This window comes from Sprattus sprattus, assembly GCF_963457725.1.
Source record: "Sprattus sprattus genome assembly, chromosome: 16".
Taxonomy (NCBI): Eukaryota; Metazoa; Chordata; class Actinopteri; order Clupeiformes; family Clupeidae; genus Sprattus; species Sprattus sprattus.
Genome location: NC_137914.1, coordinates 11,800,452 through 11,820,512, shown reverse-complemented (window position 1 = coordinate 11,820,512; position 20,061 = coordinate 11,800,452). Strand labels below are relative to the sequence as shown.

General features: G+C 47.1%; 1 protein-coding gene across 1 annotated transcript in view; it reads left to right on the top strand.

The window, feature by feature from the left end:
* The window catches only part of prex1 (phosphatidylinositol-3,4,5-trisphosphate-dependent Rac exchange factor 1), a 62,190-nt gene that overhangs the window by 13,363 nt on the left and 28,766 nt on the right, over positions 1-20,061 (top strand). Inside the window, exons 2-10 of the mRNA XM_080854087.1 lie at positions 5,705-5,770; positions 5,998-6,120; positions 9,731-9,835; positions 10,406-10,507; positions 10,642-10,803; positions 15,081-15,214; positions 15,523-15,638; positions 17,244-17,393; positions 18,730-18,877. Of these exons, the coding sequence (XP_080710213.1) occupies positions 5,705-5,770; positions 5,998-6,120; positions 9,731-9,835; positions 10,406-10,507; positions 10,642-10,803; positions 15,081-15,214; positions 15,523-15,638; positions 17,244-17,393; positions 18,730-18,877 (1,106 nt within the window). The remainder of the gene's footprint in view (positions 1-5,704; positions 5,771-5,997; positions 6,121-9,730; positions 9,836-10,405; positions 10,508-10,641; positions 10,804-15,080; positions 15,215-15,522; positions 15,639-17,243; positions 17,394-18,729; positions 18,878-20,061) is intronic.

Genomic DNA, 20,061 nt, shown 5'->3' with positions numbered 1-20,061 from the left:
AGGCCCTGCTCCAGAAACGGAACTGTGGTGGCTTTGTGAAAAACCGACTGCAGCAGTGCTAGCTCTCGCTTCCTGTTTGCGCACAGCTGAAGCACTAGCAAGGGCAAAACAGTGTCACGCACCCCTCTCTCTCTCTCTCTCTCTTCGCAGAAACTCACAGCTGGTTTGGAGCTCGCCAGCAGTGACTTTGAGGATTTTAAAATAAACCTGATTGTCACACATGTGCCCTAAATGCCAACCTATAGTCCTGTCCACAGCCAGTATAACTGTTTCCCTTCCATCAGTCAAATTGGTCCCCTGTTCTTTTACTAGTCCACATGGCTGTGCTGCATTAACAAACTAACAGGTGCAGATGTCTTGATGCACATGTGTTGTGATTCTGCAGAGCCCTGCTCCTCGGTTGCTATGCATATGCATGGCGTAGGGACGCAGCAGATGCCCATTGCCAAGCCGTAGCACCTGTGCCGCTACACTGCAGATGCCCTCGGGCATGCGGTGCCGGCGCTGCCAGGGCCACGCTGCAGCATCTGTGATGTGGAACTTGTGCTGATAGTGTGAGCTGTTACTCAAGGCAGACGGGGTGTGATCACTCCTGATTTAGCTCTGCTTCAAGAGGTGGAGCCAGGCGGTTGTTTTTTAAGGGGAAAAGGGAGGGGTCGCCGGTTGACTGTTAACATGTTAATGAGAGACACACTTTCCTGTGAGTGTATCCGTGTGTGTGCGTGTGTGTGTGTGTGTGTGTGTGTTTGCGTGTGTGTGCTCGTGTGTGTGTGCGTGTGTGTGCGTGTGCGTGCGTGTGTGTTTGTGAAGCATTTGGGGCAGGATGGGGTCAACTGGCAGAGCATGGCTCCTCGAGAGGTGCATGACCTCTTGCTTCCAAGCGTGAAAGTGATACAAAGTGGCATTGCAGGCGTTTGAAAGTTGAGACATTTCATTAGACCTCCTCCACCACCCCCATGTAGCAGAAACACACACCACCCCCTCCTCCCCCCCTTCGCTTTTTGTGTTCCTGACTTTTTGTGTTCCTGATGTTTAGATGATAGGCCTATGTGCTGCTGGCTGCTGCTGTGTTTGTGTCTGTCTGTTATGGTTGTTAGCTCAAGGAGGATTAGGTCGGTTTGGTCTGGTGAAAGTGTGTTACACCGCAACCACACACAATTAATGACTCCTACAGGTGTGTGTGTGTGTGTGTGTGTGTGTGTGTGTGTGTGTGTGTGCAGATATTTGCAGCACAACCTTTGTATAAACCAGTGTAGTGTATACATGCAGCTAGTGAAGCATATTGGCATTACTCTTGCAAGCAACAAAGGAAGCAGCTATTTCCTTCCAAAGCAACACAGGAACCACATTTCACTCATCAAGAAAACATGCCTCTGAATGTTTTCTCTAATGAAGGCCCCAACTTTCACTCTGGCTATTGTTCAGTTTGAAACAGGAGGTGTGTGTTTTCTTGTTTGAACAGCTTGTTTCCTTTTGAGTGGCATATGGACACGTTCAAGCTCTGCATCTCTGTGTGTGTGTGTGTGTGTGTGTGTGTGTGTGTGTGTGTGTGTGTGTGTGTGTGTGTGTGTGTGTGAGCATGCATCTTTGTCTGAGTGTGTTCAAGTAAAGCACCTCCTGTCCAACTCCTCCCACCAGTTGTTGAGTTGCTGGAGTGTGACGTCCGGGCTCAAAGCCTCTTGCGTCTCTGCATCTCTGATTAGGAGGCCCTGCACCTCCTGTCCCAGCTGTTCACTAACACACACACACCTGGACCTCTGTGAGCCCTCCTCAGAGCTCATCACCATACGCCGTGTAACATGAGGGGGAGCCCCGCTCAGCCAGCGCTAATGGCCTGCTGTAGGGCCGCAGGTGTGCTGTCTGAGATCTGCATTTGTAGTGTTTACGAGCGTAGTAGAGAGACCCTGAGTGCGCACACCTGCACTGAGCTCCCCACGCTACCACTGACAACGGTTGCCATGGAAGCCTATTTTTCCTACCTAGAAATATGAATGTGGAAGTGGATTTTCTGACGGTGCGCCAAGGAAGTGCTCCTGACGTCATGTTGCCATAATGTGGCCCATCCAAAAGGTCACCTGAAACCTGAGCAGGGGCACACAGGGCCACAGTCCGGCACGAGCCAGTGTGCCGGGTTGTATGAGACTGCAGGTCACCCACAGAGAAGCAGGAAGGATAAGCTTTTAAGAACTGCCGCCAATCGCTGCAGGATGGCCAAGCAGCTTAGTAATTATTTGTTAATTGGTGGCATTTCAAGAAAATGTGTTGGTAACCTACCAGCAGTGCCAGCAGGGGTGTTATCAGGACCGCAGACCTTCTCAATGTTAACTGATAAGTCGAGATGCATTTTCGAAAGATAATGCAAATGTGATCGCGGTGCAGCTGCACCGTCGTAACCTACTCCGGAGATGCTAAAACTTTACCTTACCATCTTTTGGATAAGAAATGAATGTCATCTAACAAGGTGCAGGAAGCGATTCTCTAGCAGAAATGACTTACTGACATTCGGTCACACATAGTCAAACAACACACACTCTGCTGTTAAATTATTTATCAGTCTGTGTTCAAAATTAGTTGATGGTCTCCATTCATTGTGTGGCAGGCACCTTATCAAGATCTAGAACTTGACCACTTCTTTCCTCCGAAGAACGTCTGTTGTCTTTCACTTCTCTCCACAGCAAGAGATGGCAATCAAGACTCTTCATGAGTAGTATCTCATGCTTATTATTATTTTTATCTTGCACTATTCATACTGTATTTCTCTGTAACTTGCACTGTACACTGCACTATTTCACTATTTATACTCTACTATTTCTCTGTAAAACTCTCTGTATCTCCATTCACACACTCGCGAGGTGGACATCTGCTACAATGAATTTCCCTATAGTAGTGCAAACAACGATACTTAAACGTGCCACTAGATATGTATACATACATATTACTTCCTATGTTATAGGTTAGAAACCGACCATGGTGTGAGACAAAACCTTGTCTTAGCACTAGCATTAGCAATGGAAGCAGTTGTAGGTGTGTGAGAGCTGGGCATGTGTTTATGTACTTGTGTGTTTGTGTGCCTGTATGTTTGTCTGTTTAGGTGTGTATGTGTTTGTGTGCCTGTATGTTTGTCTGTTTAGGTGTGTATGTGTTTGTGTGTGTGGGTGGGACTGGCAGCTCTCAGGCCCCTGGCAGTTCAGGTTCTGTGAGCGAGCGTTCTCAACACGTTGCAGAGTGTGACGGAGATGTGGTTGGATTGGCCATATGGGAGATTTAATTAGCGCAGGCTGCCAGCGCACTTCCACCCCAGCGCTCGTAGGCGTGGCGCCTCACAGCCCATCCGCCATTACCACCCCACTGTGACACGCACCTTACCCTACACTCTCCTCCTAAACTGCTTACATGTCACCACCACTTTTACCCTTTCCTTCTCTTTCGCCACTCCTCTCACCCAACTTAAGCTCTTTGTACCCTACAATCATGTTGCTGGTACATTTTGATATAAATTTCAAGACGGCTAATAAACCCCATCCTCCTAGCTTGAGGGAGGGAGGGCGTGCTTGATGGTGAACAGAGTAAAAAGAATGAGAAAATACAGAGAAGAAATGTGCCCAAGTGAAAGACAGAGAGGTAGGAATGGAGAGAGTGTAAGAAAAAGAAGGAGTGAGTGAGTGAGGGAGGGAGGAAGGAAGTAGAAAGGGAGTGAGTAAAGAGTTTGAGGCGAATGTGAGATTGAGCTGCTGGAGTCTGTCATTAGGCCTGTGGGGGGCGGAGTAGGGGCTGTGGTCAGGGCATGGTGGGCACTCCCTGTCCTGTCATTGTGGTCGCCAAGTAGGGAGGTGAGAGTCCATAGCACTGACACACAGCTGAAAACACACACACTGGTGCTGTACCATGCATACACACTATCTCTCTCACACACACATACACACACACTCACAAGTATAGACAAACAGAGACATGCTCATTGGTGAGGATCTGCCCGTAACACACCCTGTCCGACATGTAGACGTGAAGCTTGCACTGACAGCAGACGGGACAGATGGAGAGGGAGAGACGGTCAGAACGGCCAGACGGCCAGAGAGATGAACAGAGGAGCACTCTACAGGCAGTAACTATGTCTGGATGGAGGACGCCTCCCTGCTAACACAGAACCATAATTAGAGGCAGGGTTTGACTGGTATCCCTGTGTCCTTTCTTCTCTTTGGGAGGCACTGTCTGTTTCAGCTAACCCAGTCATGCTGTACTCTCTCTTTCTCTTTCTCTTTCTTTTCTTTTTCTTCTGACTTTGTCTTTCTCTTTGGTGGCCTTTCTTCACCATTCCCACTCTCCCTGTGTCTCTATCTCTCTTCTCTTATTCTTCATGGGATCTTTGCAGATGAACGAGAGCCTGATATGTGGGATGTTGTTTTGCTGTTTTTATAAAAACAGTGCCATGCTGCTAACAAAAAGGCCCTCTGTGTGGTAATGTCAACAGGAGCATTAGTTCAAACACAAGCATGTTTTAGTTCCGAAGCTAATGGTGACTGTACATCGAGCAGCATAAGGATAACAGACTCAACCTACTGAAACAGAAAATAAACATGTAAGAAAAATGTAAGTAGCAATAAAGCATACAGAAAATGGACATAATGCAGGAACATATTAAGCACGATAATACAGAGTGTACTGCTAAGAGGATTATGACATGCAGAAGTAGACATACATTTGCACCAGAGCTGCCCCACACACTTGCACTAATTCTGCCTTTGTGCTGGACCATATTGCATATCTCATGACGGGATTATGGGCAGTTTGTCCATAATCTGCTAATTCTGGCGCCTTTTTAACTATTAGCCCATGGCTTCAGGTCAGCTCCTCTGTTCATGGCTCTTTAGCTGCTTATCAGTGTAAGGCAAGCGCTGGAGGAACATGATCCAGACCTGGCTAGCAGGCCCTTGTGCTTCCTCTCTCTCCTGCTGGCTGCGCTCTCTCTGTGTAACTCTATCACAGGCCCGGGCAGCCCTCTCCTCTCTCAGTCTGGCTTCTGTTACTCTACCTCCTGCTCTCACTTTTTTCCCAGCAGCACGAGTGCTACATTCCCCCCCCCTCACGCTCGTGGCTTTTACTGAATTGGCTAGTTCTCCGACCCTCATTGAGTTACCTTGACCTTTGCCACGGCGGTGCTCTTTGTTTTTTTTTAGTCTTTTGTTGTTTGTTTTTCTTTTTGATAGCCCTGGTAGACATTTCGAGAGTATGCGTCACTGAGAAGTGTTACCTTAGCTCTGTGACTTTGGTCTGTTATTCTGTCTGTGTCTTTGTTGCCTGACTGAGTGCAAACTCGAATACTTGCATATGTAAAAACTTGATATCTGCCTTTGATGTCAGCAGCCTAATCATGAAAATCGTGAAACATGGTGGCCTTAGCTAAAACTTTTAAAAATCCACAGTTGCTGATCATCGCCCTGAAATTAGATGCACCACCTTGGACTCATGAAGCAACAGAGTCCCTCCCCCATTTGGCTTGACCTCTGGCCTCTGTTTATGACCTCATGAACTTGTAGTCATCCAATCCCTGGTGTCTTTTATGTGCTAATGTCATGCAATTCAGTGTGAAGTTGGTTTTACATTTCTCACTGTCACCCCTTCCCTCCCCTTCTCTTTCTTCCATTCTTTTCATTCTGTCCGTCATTATGTCTCTTGACTTCATTGCCTCTCCTGTCTTTTTCTGTAGGCCTTCCTGCATCGGATCAGACAGACTCCAGACGATCAGCAGTGTCTCACGCCTGAGCATGTGAAGGTATGCCCCCCCCCCCCCCCATCACATCCCACACTGCCCACCCTTCCCCACAACACCCTTTCACCTTCACCCTTCACCTTCTCCAAAACTTCTCACCCTCTCTCACAATATCTGTCATCTCTGCCTAAAAAGCATTTATCTCCTCCTCCCCTCAATGCCCTTCACCAGTGCCTTCCATCGTTGCTTTGTCTGATGATCTGTCTGATGTGTGCTTGTGTGTGCCGCAGATCCTGTTCTCCAACATCGAAGTGATCCTGGAGCTCCACAAGGAGCTGCTGAGCGTGGTGGAGGCCAGCCTACAGCCGGAGCCTCATCCACAGCATTCCCTCGGACATGTTTTTGTGAAGTTTGTGAGTAGAGACTGCCATCTACACACACACACACACACACCCTAGTCCTAAGCTATGTCTGATGCATTCACCCGTACGATGTTACTACACAACCTCTACCAATTGCACCTTTACACCTGCCTCAGGTTTAAAGCCGAAGGCTAACTCCAAAAGGACATGTGCTTCCATACGAGTTTATCTACACAAGCTATTCCGTCTACACCCACATTGACACAGGTTTTAATTACTGCATGTCCACTGAAACCACCAGACTCGAGGGCCAGAAGCGGTCTGACAGAGTGGACAAACAGACTGGGTCCTAAGTTCTCCCAACTGTCTGTAGATGATGTGCAATGATGGAGAAAAGTGGGAGGGAAACATCTCTGGTCTTGGCAGCTCATCAGTTCTGCATTGTAGATACGTCTGCGGACCCTGCGCGTCTGCTTCACCTTTGACCTCTCTGCTAAATCTGGCGCCCCTTCTGATGACCCCAACCCGAGCCCTTTGACCTCAAATGCAACAGAGTCAGACACACATGAGGGGATGATTAAGCGTCTGTAGAGTCGAACTAGCAGATGAATTAGCTCTGTGTGTGTATGTTTGTGTGTCTCTCTGTGTGTGTATGTTTGTGTGTCTCTCTGTGTGTGTATGTGTGTCTGACAGCAGCAAAAAGAATACATTTTCCTTATAGGATTGATGTCGTCATGACAGCGATCATGTTAAACTGGAGATTAATGTATACTGCAGCCATGGTGCCACACTAATTATGGGCCTATTACCAGCAGAGGCCGTGTGGCACTCCATACAAATGACCCACTCTTTTATTCACTCTTTCACTCTCTCTTTCACTTTTTCTTGGCCAGTGGAGTCCCACTCCTCAGAGACACATTCATCGCTCTGGAAAGGCACTGTTACAGGACAGGAAAAGGGATAATGTTTAAAGTGTGTTCAGACATCAATATTTGCTTTATATCTCAGTCGTGATGACTACTAGCTTCAGACTGCACTAACAAGTATTTTATTATGAGATTTCTCAATACTCTTATTGTACTCTTTGGCTCTGTCCTAAAGTCCAGTTTAGAAAAAAAAAAATGTTTATCAAAGGAGTGCAAAGACTTGTGGGGCTATTCTGGGCACAAGTGCAGGCCTTTTAAAATCGTAGTGGATGAGAGACATGAAAGCACACTGATTGTGGAGGGGATGTTTGCCTGCCACAGGAAGCTAGTGGGGTTGGGCAGGGGTGTCCCAGGTCACCAAGGGTCAGGCCGAAGGGCTCAAAGGGAGGCATTGAAAGATTTGGACTTTTAGCTCGCTAACTGTTTGAATCATCCCAGCTGTTGATGGAATCACACCGGCTGTTTTGGCAGAGAGCAGCATACTGTTGCGTGAATAAATCCAGCCACCCCCCTTCCCTTCTAAACAGTAAAAATAAATGTTTGTGCTTGTTTTGACTTTTGGACGTCCCAGCAGTTTTGCTGATTGACGTCCCTAATTGATGGCTGGGGTTAGGGGTTCCTGGGCTTCTTGTCGGCATGCAATTGTTTCCCTGCCCGTGAAGACGCCACACCCGTTAAAGCAGGACCTGTTTAGGGTTTGTAATTTTGAGCCTTGCATGAACTGTGTTATTTTATGTCAGTTTAACAATCATAATTTTCTTCACCACATGCACACTCTGCCATTATGTCATTATATTTCCCCTCCCGTTACCCTTTAGCCATAAACGAGAACAAATAACCACACAACACATGCAAGCTGCATGCAATCCAAGCACCACAGCCACATGGGCATCACAGACGTCACCCTATACTTTGGTGCCACTCAAGTGAATGCGACCAGCCCCAGTGCCTCATGTCCTGCCCGCTTAGACAAACGAAACCCGCACAATGCCATGTTGTATTCTCTGATCGCCATCCAGATCCTCTGACGCAATGGTCTCCCAAACACTTAATGCTCCTAACTACGAATTCATGTGGGATAAATTTGCCGTTAAGCGCCTTATGATAAGTCCGGCAGCGGGGCCCTGCCAACCACGTAGCCACTCTGGCAGCTATTTATTTCTGTTTCCTCGCAGTTATCAACATGCGCACAGATGCACACAGGTCTTCTATTTCTGTTGGTATAAGCAGACTTTTTGGCCCACGGCTTGTGTTTATAACTGACGCACGCGCGCACTCACACAAAGACAAAGGCCTCTCTCCCCACACGGCCACAGTATGTGGCTCACTCACTCTCTCCGAGCATATGCCCGGACAGATGTTTCAGCCTGTGATGCCGGTTGCTCGGTTTTGGCTGCTAGCTTTTTCATCCTCTGGTGTGGGAGCTATTTCAAAGCTCTGTGATGATCAAGAAACACAGTGACACACTTTACAGCCCTGCCATGGGAAAACGAAGGACTGCCAGGGTTTTTTGAGTGTCCACAGGCCCCACCTGGGCCTTTTCTATGTCAGAGCACAGCCCAGTGAAGGGGGAACCCTAGCCTGAAGCCTCTAGGCATGACCTTATGATCATCTAACATGACATGCTCACACATCCTAATGAGGTAACCTACCTCATCTTACCCTGAGGTCAGGCATCCATTACTCACCTGAGAGTAACCCCAGACATTCATCTGTGAACCCCCCCCCCCCCCCCCCCCAACCCTGTTACCTGGAGGTACTTTGCTGCACATTTCATGGGAAACAAAACACAAGATCATCATACATGTCCCATTATGGTGAGGACAAGAACTCTTTAGGAGTCATTCTGGTCCATCCTGCACGCTCTGGTCCTGGGCAGTGTCATGTTGACGCCCAGACTACACTGTCGTCTATGAATGGCTTGGGTTTCACATCCTCAGGTGTTTATGGTCGTTCAGCAGCCTCTCTGCGCAAGATGGAGATATATTTATATATATATAATATGTATTTACCCAAGAGTTATTTCTATCTCCCGCTCCTGCACATGCATCATTTTTTTTCCACCACGCAATCACGGGAGATCAGGCCTCTACCCCGGGCTTCTGTGGAGGTGTCACCCGCTGCTCTGGGATGTAATGGCGGCTCACGTACACTTTGGCTCTGATCTGAAACGTGCACCCACTTCATCAAGCATTAATACCATTCTCATTCACATGTAACACTCATGGTTCACTGAAAAGCCCATCTCACCTGAGCACCTAGTATGCCCAGGAGGAATAAGCACAAGGGGGCCGATCTGGTTACACAGGGCTCATGTCAGCCAATGCCCTACTCCAGGTAATTGTTGTAGTTATGAAGCAAGGTAGCAGTCTCCTCGCTGCCTTACACAGACACACACACACAGACACACACACACAAACACCCCAATGTAGGCCACAGCACCATGTGAAATTTGTTTGCCGCTTTATGTGTGAAAATCCGCAGGGAAATGCGTTTCACAAATAAGCAAATTCATTCTTTCAGAAACTTTCTTTTGCCCTGAGCTGGACAAACTAGGTCAAGTGTAATGATGTAAAGCCATAAGGTTCCCCTAGTCTTTGTAACAAAACAAAATCCAATTTCTCAGCAAACTAGGGAGCCAGGCCCTCCAAGCGAAATGCATAGTTATGTAAATCCATTCCCCTTTTTTTTATATCCGTTTGACTGTTTCCATGATTGTCTGTTTCCTTTTGCAGAGAGGCAGATTCTCAGTGTATGGGGAGTACTGCAGTAACCATGAGAAAGCTCTCCGTCTGCTCATGGAACTCAACAAAATCCCACACATACGCACCTTTCTACTGGTGAGTTCTGCTCTGGGCTAGACTGGTTGTTGGACCAAACAATATCCCGTGACCGTTTACTAGCCTGATGTTATGAGACACTCACTCACTCATTAATGTATTCATTCATCTGTTTTGTTTTTAGATACATTTGAATGCAGTTATTTTCCATTCCATTCTATTTCAGTGTGGATTTCATGGCTTTTGTACTTTTCTAATCATTATGTGACGGTGTTCTAGGGGGCCCATTATTAGTACTACTACTTAAGGTAGCAGTGGTGTCATCAAATATGAAAGATTGAGTGAGTAGAGGGTGCACGAGCCTTTGTTCTCTGTAGCCTTGATAAGATGATAAAGAGAAGGAGACCGAGCTCTCAACTGCTCGTGTGCAGGGGCTGAGATGAGTGACGTGCAGATGACCACGCGGTGCTATTTTAGGAATGCCAAGACTTTCTGTCTAGCTTGGGAGCAGATTCTTCACACTCCATCATAACTTTAAGAATTGCAACAATGTAAATGAAAGCCCCGAAGAGAGACTCTTCAAAGTGCAAACCGTGGCTCATAGGTTTTGACCTTGTTTTTCCCTGTTAGCACTGCATGCTGCTGGGTGGGAAGAAGACCACTGACGTGCCGCTGGAGGGACACCTGCTCTCACCAATCCAGAGAATCTGCAAATACCCACTCCTGCTTAAGGTAAGAGACAGGATAAACAAAATCACACACACACTGTCTCAGAGGCACAACGGTGGAATTGAGGAATCGAGAGTGTGTGTGTGTGTGTGTGTGTGGATACGTTGTGACGTCATGTGTTGTGTGCTGGGTCGCAGGAGCTACTGAAGCGGACCCCTAAAAAGCACGTGGACTACCCAAAAGTGGAGGAGGCCCTGCAGACCATGAAGGCCGTCTGCTCCAACATCAACGAGACCAAGAGGCAGATGGAGAAGCTGGAGGCCCTCGAGCAGCTGCAGTCCCACATTGAGGGCTGGGAGGTGAGGAGAACAGGGTGGCATGGAAGTGAATGTGCGTGCCTGTGTGTCTGTTTTGGTCGATGACCGCAGTGCTTATGACGTAGCCTTGCATTCTGTTTGTGCATTTGACTGGTTGTGTTTTTGAGAGAATGTGTGCTATGTTGTTGCATCTATGTTAATGATGCTCTCCCATGCCAATGCTCACATCCTCATGTTTAAGCGGTTTGTCTGCTCGAGCTGCTCTCCACACTTCAAATTCTCACATCCTCCCCATTCAGTGAAATGCCACATCTTAATTAAAACGGTCTTCCGCGGTTCCCCTGTGATCTCCTCGCTGGATGATAAATCAGGGGAGGGTGGGGGGGGGGGGCAGAAGCCTGGCGTCCCCAAGCTCTCTCCCAGGGGATTGTGGGAGTTTATGGCCCAGAGAGAATGTAGGGTGAAGACAGGCTTGTGTGTGCAGGGCAGGAAAGTGTGTGGTGGGATTGAAAAATGGTTGGGGGGGTTAGGAGAGGGAGAGAGGGCCTGTGACCAAAGGAAGGAGAGATATACAGAGGGAGTTGGATAGAGAGGGGTGGAGAGGGAAGGAAGGGGAAAGGAGGAGGGGGCGGAGAGTGGGAGAGCGAGCGAGAGAGCCAGAGAGAGCCAGAGAGAGCCGGGGTTTCTGTCTTCCTCTCTGTGACATGTTCCTTCAATGTCCAGCAGACAGGAGGAGGAGGAAGTGAGAACAAAAAAAGGAAGCGCCATCGCCTAGGAGATCAGTCAACGCTTCACAACATGCCCACCATTCCTCCTCCCCCCTCCCATCCATCCTCTCCAGCCTCTCTCTCTCTCTCTTTTCCCCTCCACACACACGCACGCACACACACAGAGACACACACACACAGAGACACACACACACACAGACACACACACACACACACGCATGCATGCACAGAGAGAGAGGGAGAGAGCTCAGGGCTTAGGATTAATTACAGAGTGTGAAATGTTAAAATGCAGTGTGTGTGTGTGTGTGTGTGTCTTTGGGTTTATGTGTGCTCACAGATATTGGTGTGCTTTAGAATGTATGAGCATGGAAAAATGCATGGATGTTTGGGTTCATGCTTGTGCATGAGTGCATATGTTTATTTGGGAGTTGTTGTGGTTGTTATATATGTGTGTTTGTGTGCGTTTGCTCACCCTTGTCAGGGCCCAGACTCTCGTGGTGTTTTTGGCAAGGTACCTCTTTAGAACAGTGGGTAGCTCTTTCCTTCTGAAACCAGGCCCCCCCCCTCCCTTCAGCTCACCCCTCCATCGAGCATCCGAGGAGCATAAACACATGAATGACAATTTACACATGAATGACAATTAACAGTATTAAAATGAAAAGGACAGCATGTGAAATCAGGTTATTTTACATGGCAGTTGTGGTGGTGGTGGTGGTTGTTCTTGTGATGCATGCTTGCTGGGCCTCTGCATAAAGGACACTGACCTACAAAGGCTACTTGCTAGACTGTACAGTAACCACACCACCCTGGTCATCACCATTGCGTCAGCTTAATACAAGGAAATTAGCAGCTTGTATTTTTTTTTGTGCTGCAGTGTTTCTTCGGCATTGAAACATGAACTACAGACTTGACATGTTACATAAGCAGACTGGGCTCATTTAGCTGAGATTGTAGCCTTCTGTTTTGGAGTGCAGGAATTCCGGTGACTTGACACACAGTTCTTATGTAGCCGTAAACTACACTGAAGCATAGTGACATCTATCTCATTAGTAATATATCTCAATGTAATGTCCGTTTGTATCTTATATTTGAAAAGAATGCACATCACAATTCTCTTGAAAACTTCTGAGAGATTACCAAGAAAGTGAAAAAGGCAAAAAGTGTTGCAAGGTGTGGTGATGCTGGTGATGTCTCATACCCCCATATCAAGGATTGGGTGGAGAATTTCTGGGCAAGTCTTACACATGCTCTTACACATGCACGTTCATCCGGTCATTATTAGGCCACAATTATTTTTCTATGAAATCATATTCCTTGTGTCCTTTTCACCCTCTCTTTCTGCAATTGAACAGAGAGGTAGTGTACACACACACACACACACACACACACACACACACACACACACACACACACACACACACACAAACGTGTGCTTGAGTCACAGTGTGTGTTTGGCTTCTTTACTCAGGGCTCAGATGCCTAGGATGCTGATGTTCTCTTCTTTAAAACAGCCGCCCACCCCTCCCTCCCTTCCTGTTTTCCTCCACTACACCCTTTGCATGCACAGCTTCCCAATGCTACGTGGGGAGTTGCTTCAGAAATATATGATTCTGAGTTTTACACATGTAGACATTCCCGACCTACTACAACTCTTTTCACCAAACCTCAGATATGTTGATAAAACTACAGAAGAGAAATGCCTCGGTGATGAGGTTAGGCCAGTGCTAGTGAGGTGAGGTGTGTTGATTTAGGAGTCTCCCCCTAGTTTTCTGGCATATAAACAGGAAAAACACTGGCACATAAATTCGGCTTGTCTGTCCTTTTTAATACCAGAAAGCCCCATGTGTTGGTCACCACTAGGACCTTATTTCGATCCAGGAAATTAGTTCGTTTCCATTTTTTTTCCAGGCTGCGGCGTTTCTTCAGGCCTCAAACACCGTCTGTGCCACCAGACAGGGAGGGAAAAGGTTTGAATGCCTGTCTACTCGTGTTGAAGGGAGACAGTTTACGTGTGCGGCTCTTGCTAATGTGGTGTTCCGCTCACCCCCCCACCACCCCCCCCCCCCCCCCCCCCCCCGCTGGCTGGTGTTTCTCTCTGCCTCAGTCAACATCTTGTTTTTGAGTCTGTCTGATAAATCTACTAAAGGCATGATTGTTTTGAGTTTCCAGTCACAACAAAATTCAAAATGTTTTTGAATGATTATTTGGTTTATGATTTCTGCATTAATTACATGATATACCCATCATAACTTTAAAAATAACCCAGTTTAGCAGTCACAGATATTTTTCTCTCATTTGTGTTAAACATGTGACTCAGAGCGTGACGTTATGTCATGTCTAGTGTGAAGAGATGGTTAGCCGTCTGGCCGCACCATCAGCTGTGTTTGAGTCTAAAAGGGCTTCAGAAACAAACAGCGAACCTGGTTCCTCTGACAATTCTGTGCAGACAGATGACGATTTCCTTAATGAAAAACATCTCTCGTCTCATGTCTCTACAGGTCTGTTTTGCCTTTGCACATGGGATTCACCAAGATTAAAACATCCCAAATTTAAAAAGCCTCAGGTTTAATATTTTGCTGATATTTGTTTGGCCCTCTACTGCAGTAGAAAGTATCACTGTTGGCCCAGCATCATAAGTTAAAGTTCCTAATGCCCTAAACCCCAAGAAGACATTCTCACATCAACACACCCATGCTCAGGCTCCCCAACCATAACACAGCCCATCAGAGCGAGGTGGTGTGGCTCGAGCATGTGACTCAGTCTGACGGCCAAGCCTGCAGGCAGCGTGCTAGATGAGCCCAGCGCCCTTTTGAAGGGTGTGTGTGTGTGTGTGTGAGGGGGGGGGGGGCCCAAATAAACAGGCTTTGTTTGTCCCCCTGAACAGCGGTCCCTGTGAGGGCGCTCGCAGCCTGGCTCCATTTAGAGGTCTTTTCCTGCTCTTCCTGCATTTTGAACTCAGTCGTGGCTTTGTCGAGCGAACCCTCTGAAACTACACTTTCTCTCCCCCCCCCCCCCCCCCCAATCCCAGGTATTTTGCTCAGACTGAAGTTCACTGAGCGAGGTCAAGAGAGAATGGGGTTCACAAGTGAGTTTTAGGATCCTCACCAAACTTGAGCGCCCAAACGCCACTGAAAAAGCTCAGCCAGTCATTGTCCCTCTGTACTAGAACTGGAACAGCCGTGGTTTACTAATGCTCATCGGATGGCATGGCTCCTCTGAGGCTCTTTTCAATCAACCTGAATTGCCCTTGGCTCTTGAAAGAATTCCCAGTACTAGGATAAGATTAATATTCACTCCACAATTCAATGGAAGTTCAAAATATCAGTTTCAACTGTCACCTTCACAAATCAACTGTCAGATTTGCCTGTATTTACGAGGTTTGTCATACCCAGTAGGCTGCTCTTAGAAAAGACGACCCGGGCATACATACCGGAGACCAGTTGCTTTGACAGTGAGAAGCTGATGCTTTCAGACCTTATATTATCCCACTCTCTCTCTCCCCTTCTCTTCATATCCCTCTCTCTCTTTCTTTCTTTCTTTCTTTCTTTCTTTCTCCACCCCCCATCTTACACATTTGCTTTGTCTTCTCAGGGCACCAACCTGACTGACATATGTACAGAGCTGCTTCTCCAGGGCAACCTGTTAAAGATCTCAGCAGGGAACATCCAGGAAAGGGTCTTCTTCCTGTTCGACAACCTGCTGGTATACGCCAAGAAGAAGTCAAGGTGAGACCAGTGAGGCACGGTTACAAATACCACCCAAGATTCACAGTTTCCCCTCAGATACAGCGGATTCAAAGACTTAAACATAATGGTGGTGATAATACAGTGACATGTGCATGGCTGCAAGGCAATGTTAATAATTTAACCATTAGCAATCTGTATGCCTAAACATGGGTGGTGTGTCTATGTTGCTTATATTATTATTATGTAAGGTCTTGTTGAATCTTAGGATCTGACTAATTGGTCACCAGCGGTCCCCTTCAGATAAACTGCTTGTTATAGACTTGAACTGGTGAATCTGTGCTTTTCAGGGTTTCAGGGAAGAAATCCACGAAAAGGACCAAATCCATGAACGGCCCGATGTACCTGTTCAGAGGCAGGATAAACACGGAGGTCATGGAGGTAGAAAATGTGGAGGATGGAACAGGTGTGTACCATATGCCTGTCCGTTTGGCTGTCTGGTCCCACAGTACAACTCAAATGCTAAGTCTGGCAACTAGCTTTTACCATATTGGAGTCACTGGAGTTACTGACATTTAAAAAAAATTGGGATTAAAGCTATGAAAGTTTCTATAAATAAATATATATAATTTCAGTTAAGGCCAGGATGGGCTGTTTCAGTTAGCACAATAACTGTTGAACTGTGTCTGTGACTTGACACTTCCCTTGTGACTTCTGAGAAATGAAGTGGGCAGGAAAGAGTAGGTTGCAAGAGTATGAAGACTGGGTCACACCAGCTTGCATGGTCGGTTGGTGCATGCACCCATCAAATCTGAAGATCTACTGAGGCCCTGACAAACAACTTTTTACTTTTCTCATTCAGAAAGCTTTTGAGGCAATCTATTATGTTTATGTGGATAATACAATTCAATCATTGTAGCATCAATTTGAATATAAGTGCTGATGCTGGATGCTCAACACTTGGTTTTGTGTCACTGTGCGCGTGTTCAAAAAGGGTTCTGTCTGCATTACAGCTCTGTTCTCTTTGATGAATACAGTTAAGCTAACATGGAGGGGGGAGGGGAGCAAGAGGTTGATAAAAGTGTGGATAAAATTGTTGTGCATAGTTAGTTATCATAATTTACTTAAGAGGTCATGAAAAAAAAATATAATTTTGTATGTTAATATCGCAGAGCCCTGGCTGTAGTTAAAAGTAGTCAATTTATTGTTTCTAAGGGTCATAACATGAACATGTGTGCATGACTAGTTGTTCATGACCATGTATGCTGCGTCATTACTACCCATCATGCATCTGGAGCAATTACAGCGTGGCTTCCTACTCAACGAGCCCCGTTAAAGTCACCCGGACAAATTCCTGTGGAGCAGAGATGGCTTCTGAGAGCAGGGTCTGCTGCACTCCTCATCTATTTCTGTGATCTTTGCATTTCGGGCTAATGTGGCCATTAATGGGCCATTCCAGCCTCATTCATTATTTAGAGATGAGCCGTGGCTCACCTGCTGTCAGGAAAGGCACAGATGGAGATGGAGACAGGGCAGGTACTGGGTGTGGGGTATTTTTCAGCCACTCTGTCTCTTATATGCAAGCACTTAAATACTCTTTAAAAAATCTAATGACTGAGCTCCTTGCTGTACTTACTACATTGATCCTGCACTCCCGTCTGGGAAAGGGCGCGTCAGCAGAGAAGAAAAGAGAGTGAAAGGAGAAGGAGGGGAAGGGGGAGAGAAGGAGGACTTGGGTTTTAAACCTGATTCTCTGCGCTGTTGTAACGTGTGATTTTAAGGTCCAATAAACTCAAACTAATGATAGGTGTTAGAACTTGGAGAAGTCTAATTATGCACCATATTCAGAAGAGTTTTGATTACATATGCACCAGTGCAATGTCCGTGTTTGACACTCACAGAAACCAACACTATGCATTTAAGTTATTGTAGTCCATAGTTTTCCTTAGACCCTATTATATTGTTGTGCCATGGACGATACTCTGTGTTGGATGGGCACCGCATCTCATCTCATGTCTCCGACACCTGTGGGTTTATGCATCCTCTCACAGTCTCCCCTCTTCCTCCACAGCGGACTATCACAGCAACAACTACACGGTGACCAATGGCTGGAAGATCCACAACACAGCCAAGAACAAGTGGTTTGTGTGCATGGCCAAGAACTGCGAGGACAAGCAGAAGTGGCTGGACACCATCCTGAAGGAGCGTGAGAAGAGGGAGAGTGAGTACCACCATCATCCACCTCCTCCCAGTAGCACGTCTGGACTAGACCTGTATCTCCTTCAGGTCAACAGGAGGACTTGCCTGACATGTATTCCAACTCCCCCCCCCCCCCCCCCCCCTTATATAGTGATGTTTATGAACACAGTAGTGTTTTATGGACCTAAAATCTGGACTGAACCATCCCCAAGGTTTCTGTCCTTCACTGCTTGACGCTTTTGGCGGAGAGCACAGACTGTCTTTAGCTGTCACCGCCCATCTCTGCTCGTCCCTTTGAAATGTGGGTTAGCGGGGTAGCTGTTGTGATCTGAAAATGAAAACATTTGAAGTGAACTATCACTCTGACTGTAAGCTGCTTGGCTGTTTCTCTGGAGAACTTGGCCCGCCCTGCCCTGGCCACCTGTTCATGTTTTTCAAGGAGTTTGGCATTTTGTTTTGTTGTGTTTTCCATTTCTTGTTTTGACTGAGGATGGTTTGGTTTCAGCACTGTGTAATTGGCGTGTGTGTGTGTGTGTGTGTGTGTGTGTGTGTGTGTGTGGGTTGTTTCAGTGTTCAGAGAGTGTGACTTGTGTATGTGAGCTTGACAGACCTCTCTGGTTTGCAGGTCTCAAGTCACATTCCTCATACAGGTCCACAGCTTAGCACTGGCACATGTTTTCTACATTAACATTTGTTGATGCAGGTCTGTCTTGTTTACCGTATGAAGTTCTTATACGCCGTCCCTATAAATCTTACACAGGACTTAAACCTTTCAGATGTTATTAAATATAGAAGCTATTTTGCTCTGGTGTTCTTTTCCTAAATGATTTAAATCGAGTCTTTGGCAGTGCAGGTCAGAATGCTTGGCTTTGTGGGTGTGTGCAGTGAGTCTGGCTCTCTCCTGACCCTAAGGGGTTTTGGGGGTCCGGCTCAGGTTACGTCTCTGTGTAACCTAGTCTTGGTCGACAGGTGCCACATCAGTCACACGTTCCCCCGCCCAGGGCCCCCAGTGTGGGGGCGGGTAAGGGCGCAATTCTGATGCTTCCGCACATCTGTGTGTGTGTGTGTGTGTGTGTGTGTGTGTGTGTGTGTGTGTGGCTTCACAAGAGCCACGGTGGATCAGATGATGATCTCACTCAGAGAACCATTCAAGATTAGCCATACTTACTATCCCTCACACGCACATGGCACACAAACACACACACACACACACGCACACACAGAGACCTGTTCATAATGTGAACGATCGGAGCAAATACAATCTGAAACACTGTCAGAAAAGTATGATTTACTTATGCACGGTGAGAAGAAACATGATGAGTGATAAATCCGTGCGTGCGTGTCTTGTGTTTGTGCAGGCCTGAAACTTGGCATGGAACGGGATGCCTATATGATGATCGCTGAGAAAGGAGAGAAGCTCTACCACATGATGATGACTAAGAACCGGCACCTCATCAAGGACCGGCGCAGCAAGCTGACCAAGGTGCCCAAGTGCTTCTTCGGAAAGTGAGTCTTTCTAAGTGATCTGTATGGGAGGTTTGTTCAGTGGGGTCTGAGTAGTCTGAGTAGGACCTCCGAAAAACACAGAGCCACTTTGGAGCGTCTCATCAGTAAAAGGGTTCCTGACCTCTCTCACACCCAGTGGAGCACAAGCATTCTTAATCTCAAATGCATGCACAGGCGCACACACACACACACACACACACACACACACACACACACACACACACACACACACACACACACACACACAAGCCCTGATTCTCTCTCATTCACTCTTTCTCTTTTTATCTCCTTTTCTCTTCCTTTGCGTCACTCACACACAGTCACTCTCACTCAGACACACACAAACACATACATACATACACACACACACACACACACACACACGCTCTGTGCTTGCTCTCTCCTGATGAGAGGGGTGGCAGTAATCACTTTCCCAAGCCTGGTGCCAAGCAGCCCAGAGGAAAGAAGTGTTCCCAGTGAAGAGCCTTCATTAGCGGGACCCACTCCCCCGACCAGGCCCACCTCCCCCCACACACACACACACAAACACACACACAAACACACACACACACAGAGAGACAGATACACACACACACACTCCTGTACACAGCTTGTGGCTGGAATGAGTCTCTTCCATCTCTCAGCTGCATGAATCAACAAAGAGAACAGCACGCCATCTCATCTTTTCGGTCTCTATCTGTCCCTGTGTCATGTGCGCGCAGACACATGACACAGTCACATTAATACACATTCACATACCCAAAAGAGGCCATGCTTCTGTGATGCATATCTTTGAATGGCTACATAAATGGCTACAGTTCCTTTTTTCTTCTGATTCCTTCAGCAGGCTGTGATGCAACGCCCACATTCTTGAAGGCTTTAATATACACTAACAAAAGGTTAACACTGTTAACACATCATTATGTGGCTTCGCCAAAGACCCACCAAGCCTATTGTACTTTCCCATAATGCATTTGGGCAATCTTCAAGCATCAGAGCGCCCATAAGGGCTCTGTGGTGGGGGGTTAGTATCAGCCCCGGCTGGGGATACACGGGCGACCTCTCCCTGTGCCCTGGTGAACTCGTATCACAGCATGTGGCTCCCCTCTGCTTCACCTGGTCTGCATCTGCAGCACTGCGCTCTTGTTGTTGTTGCTGCTGCCGCTGTGTGCGCTGCCAGAAAT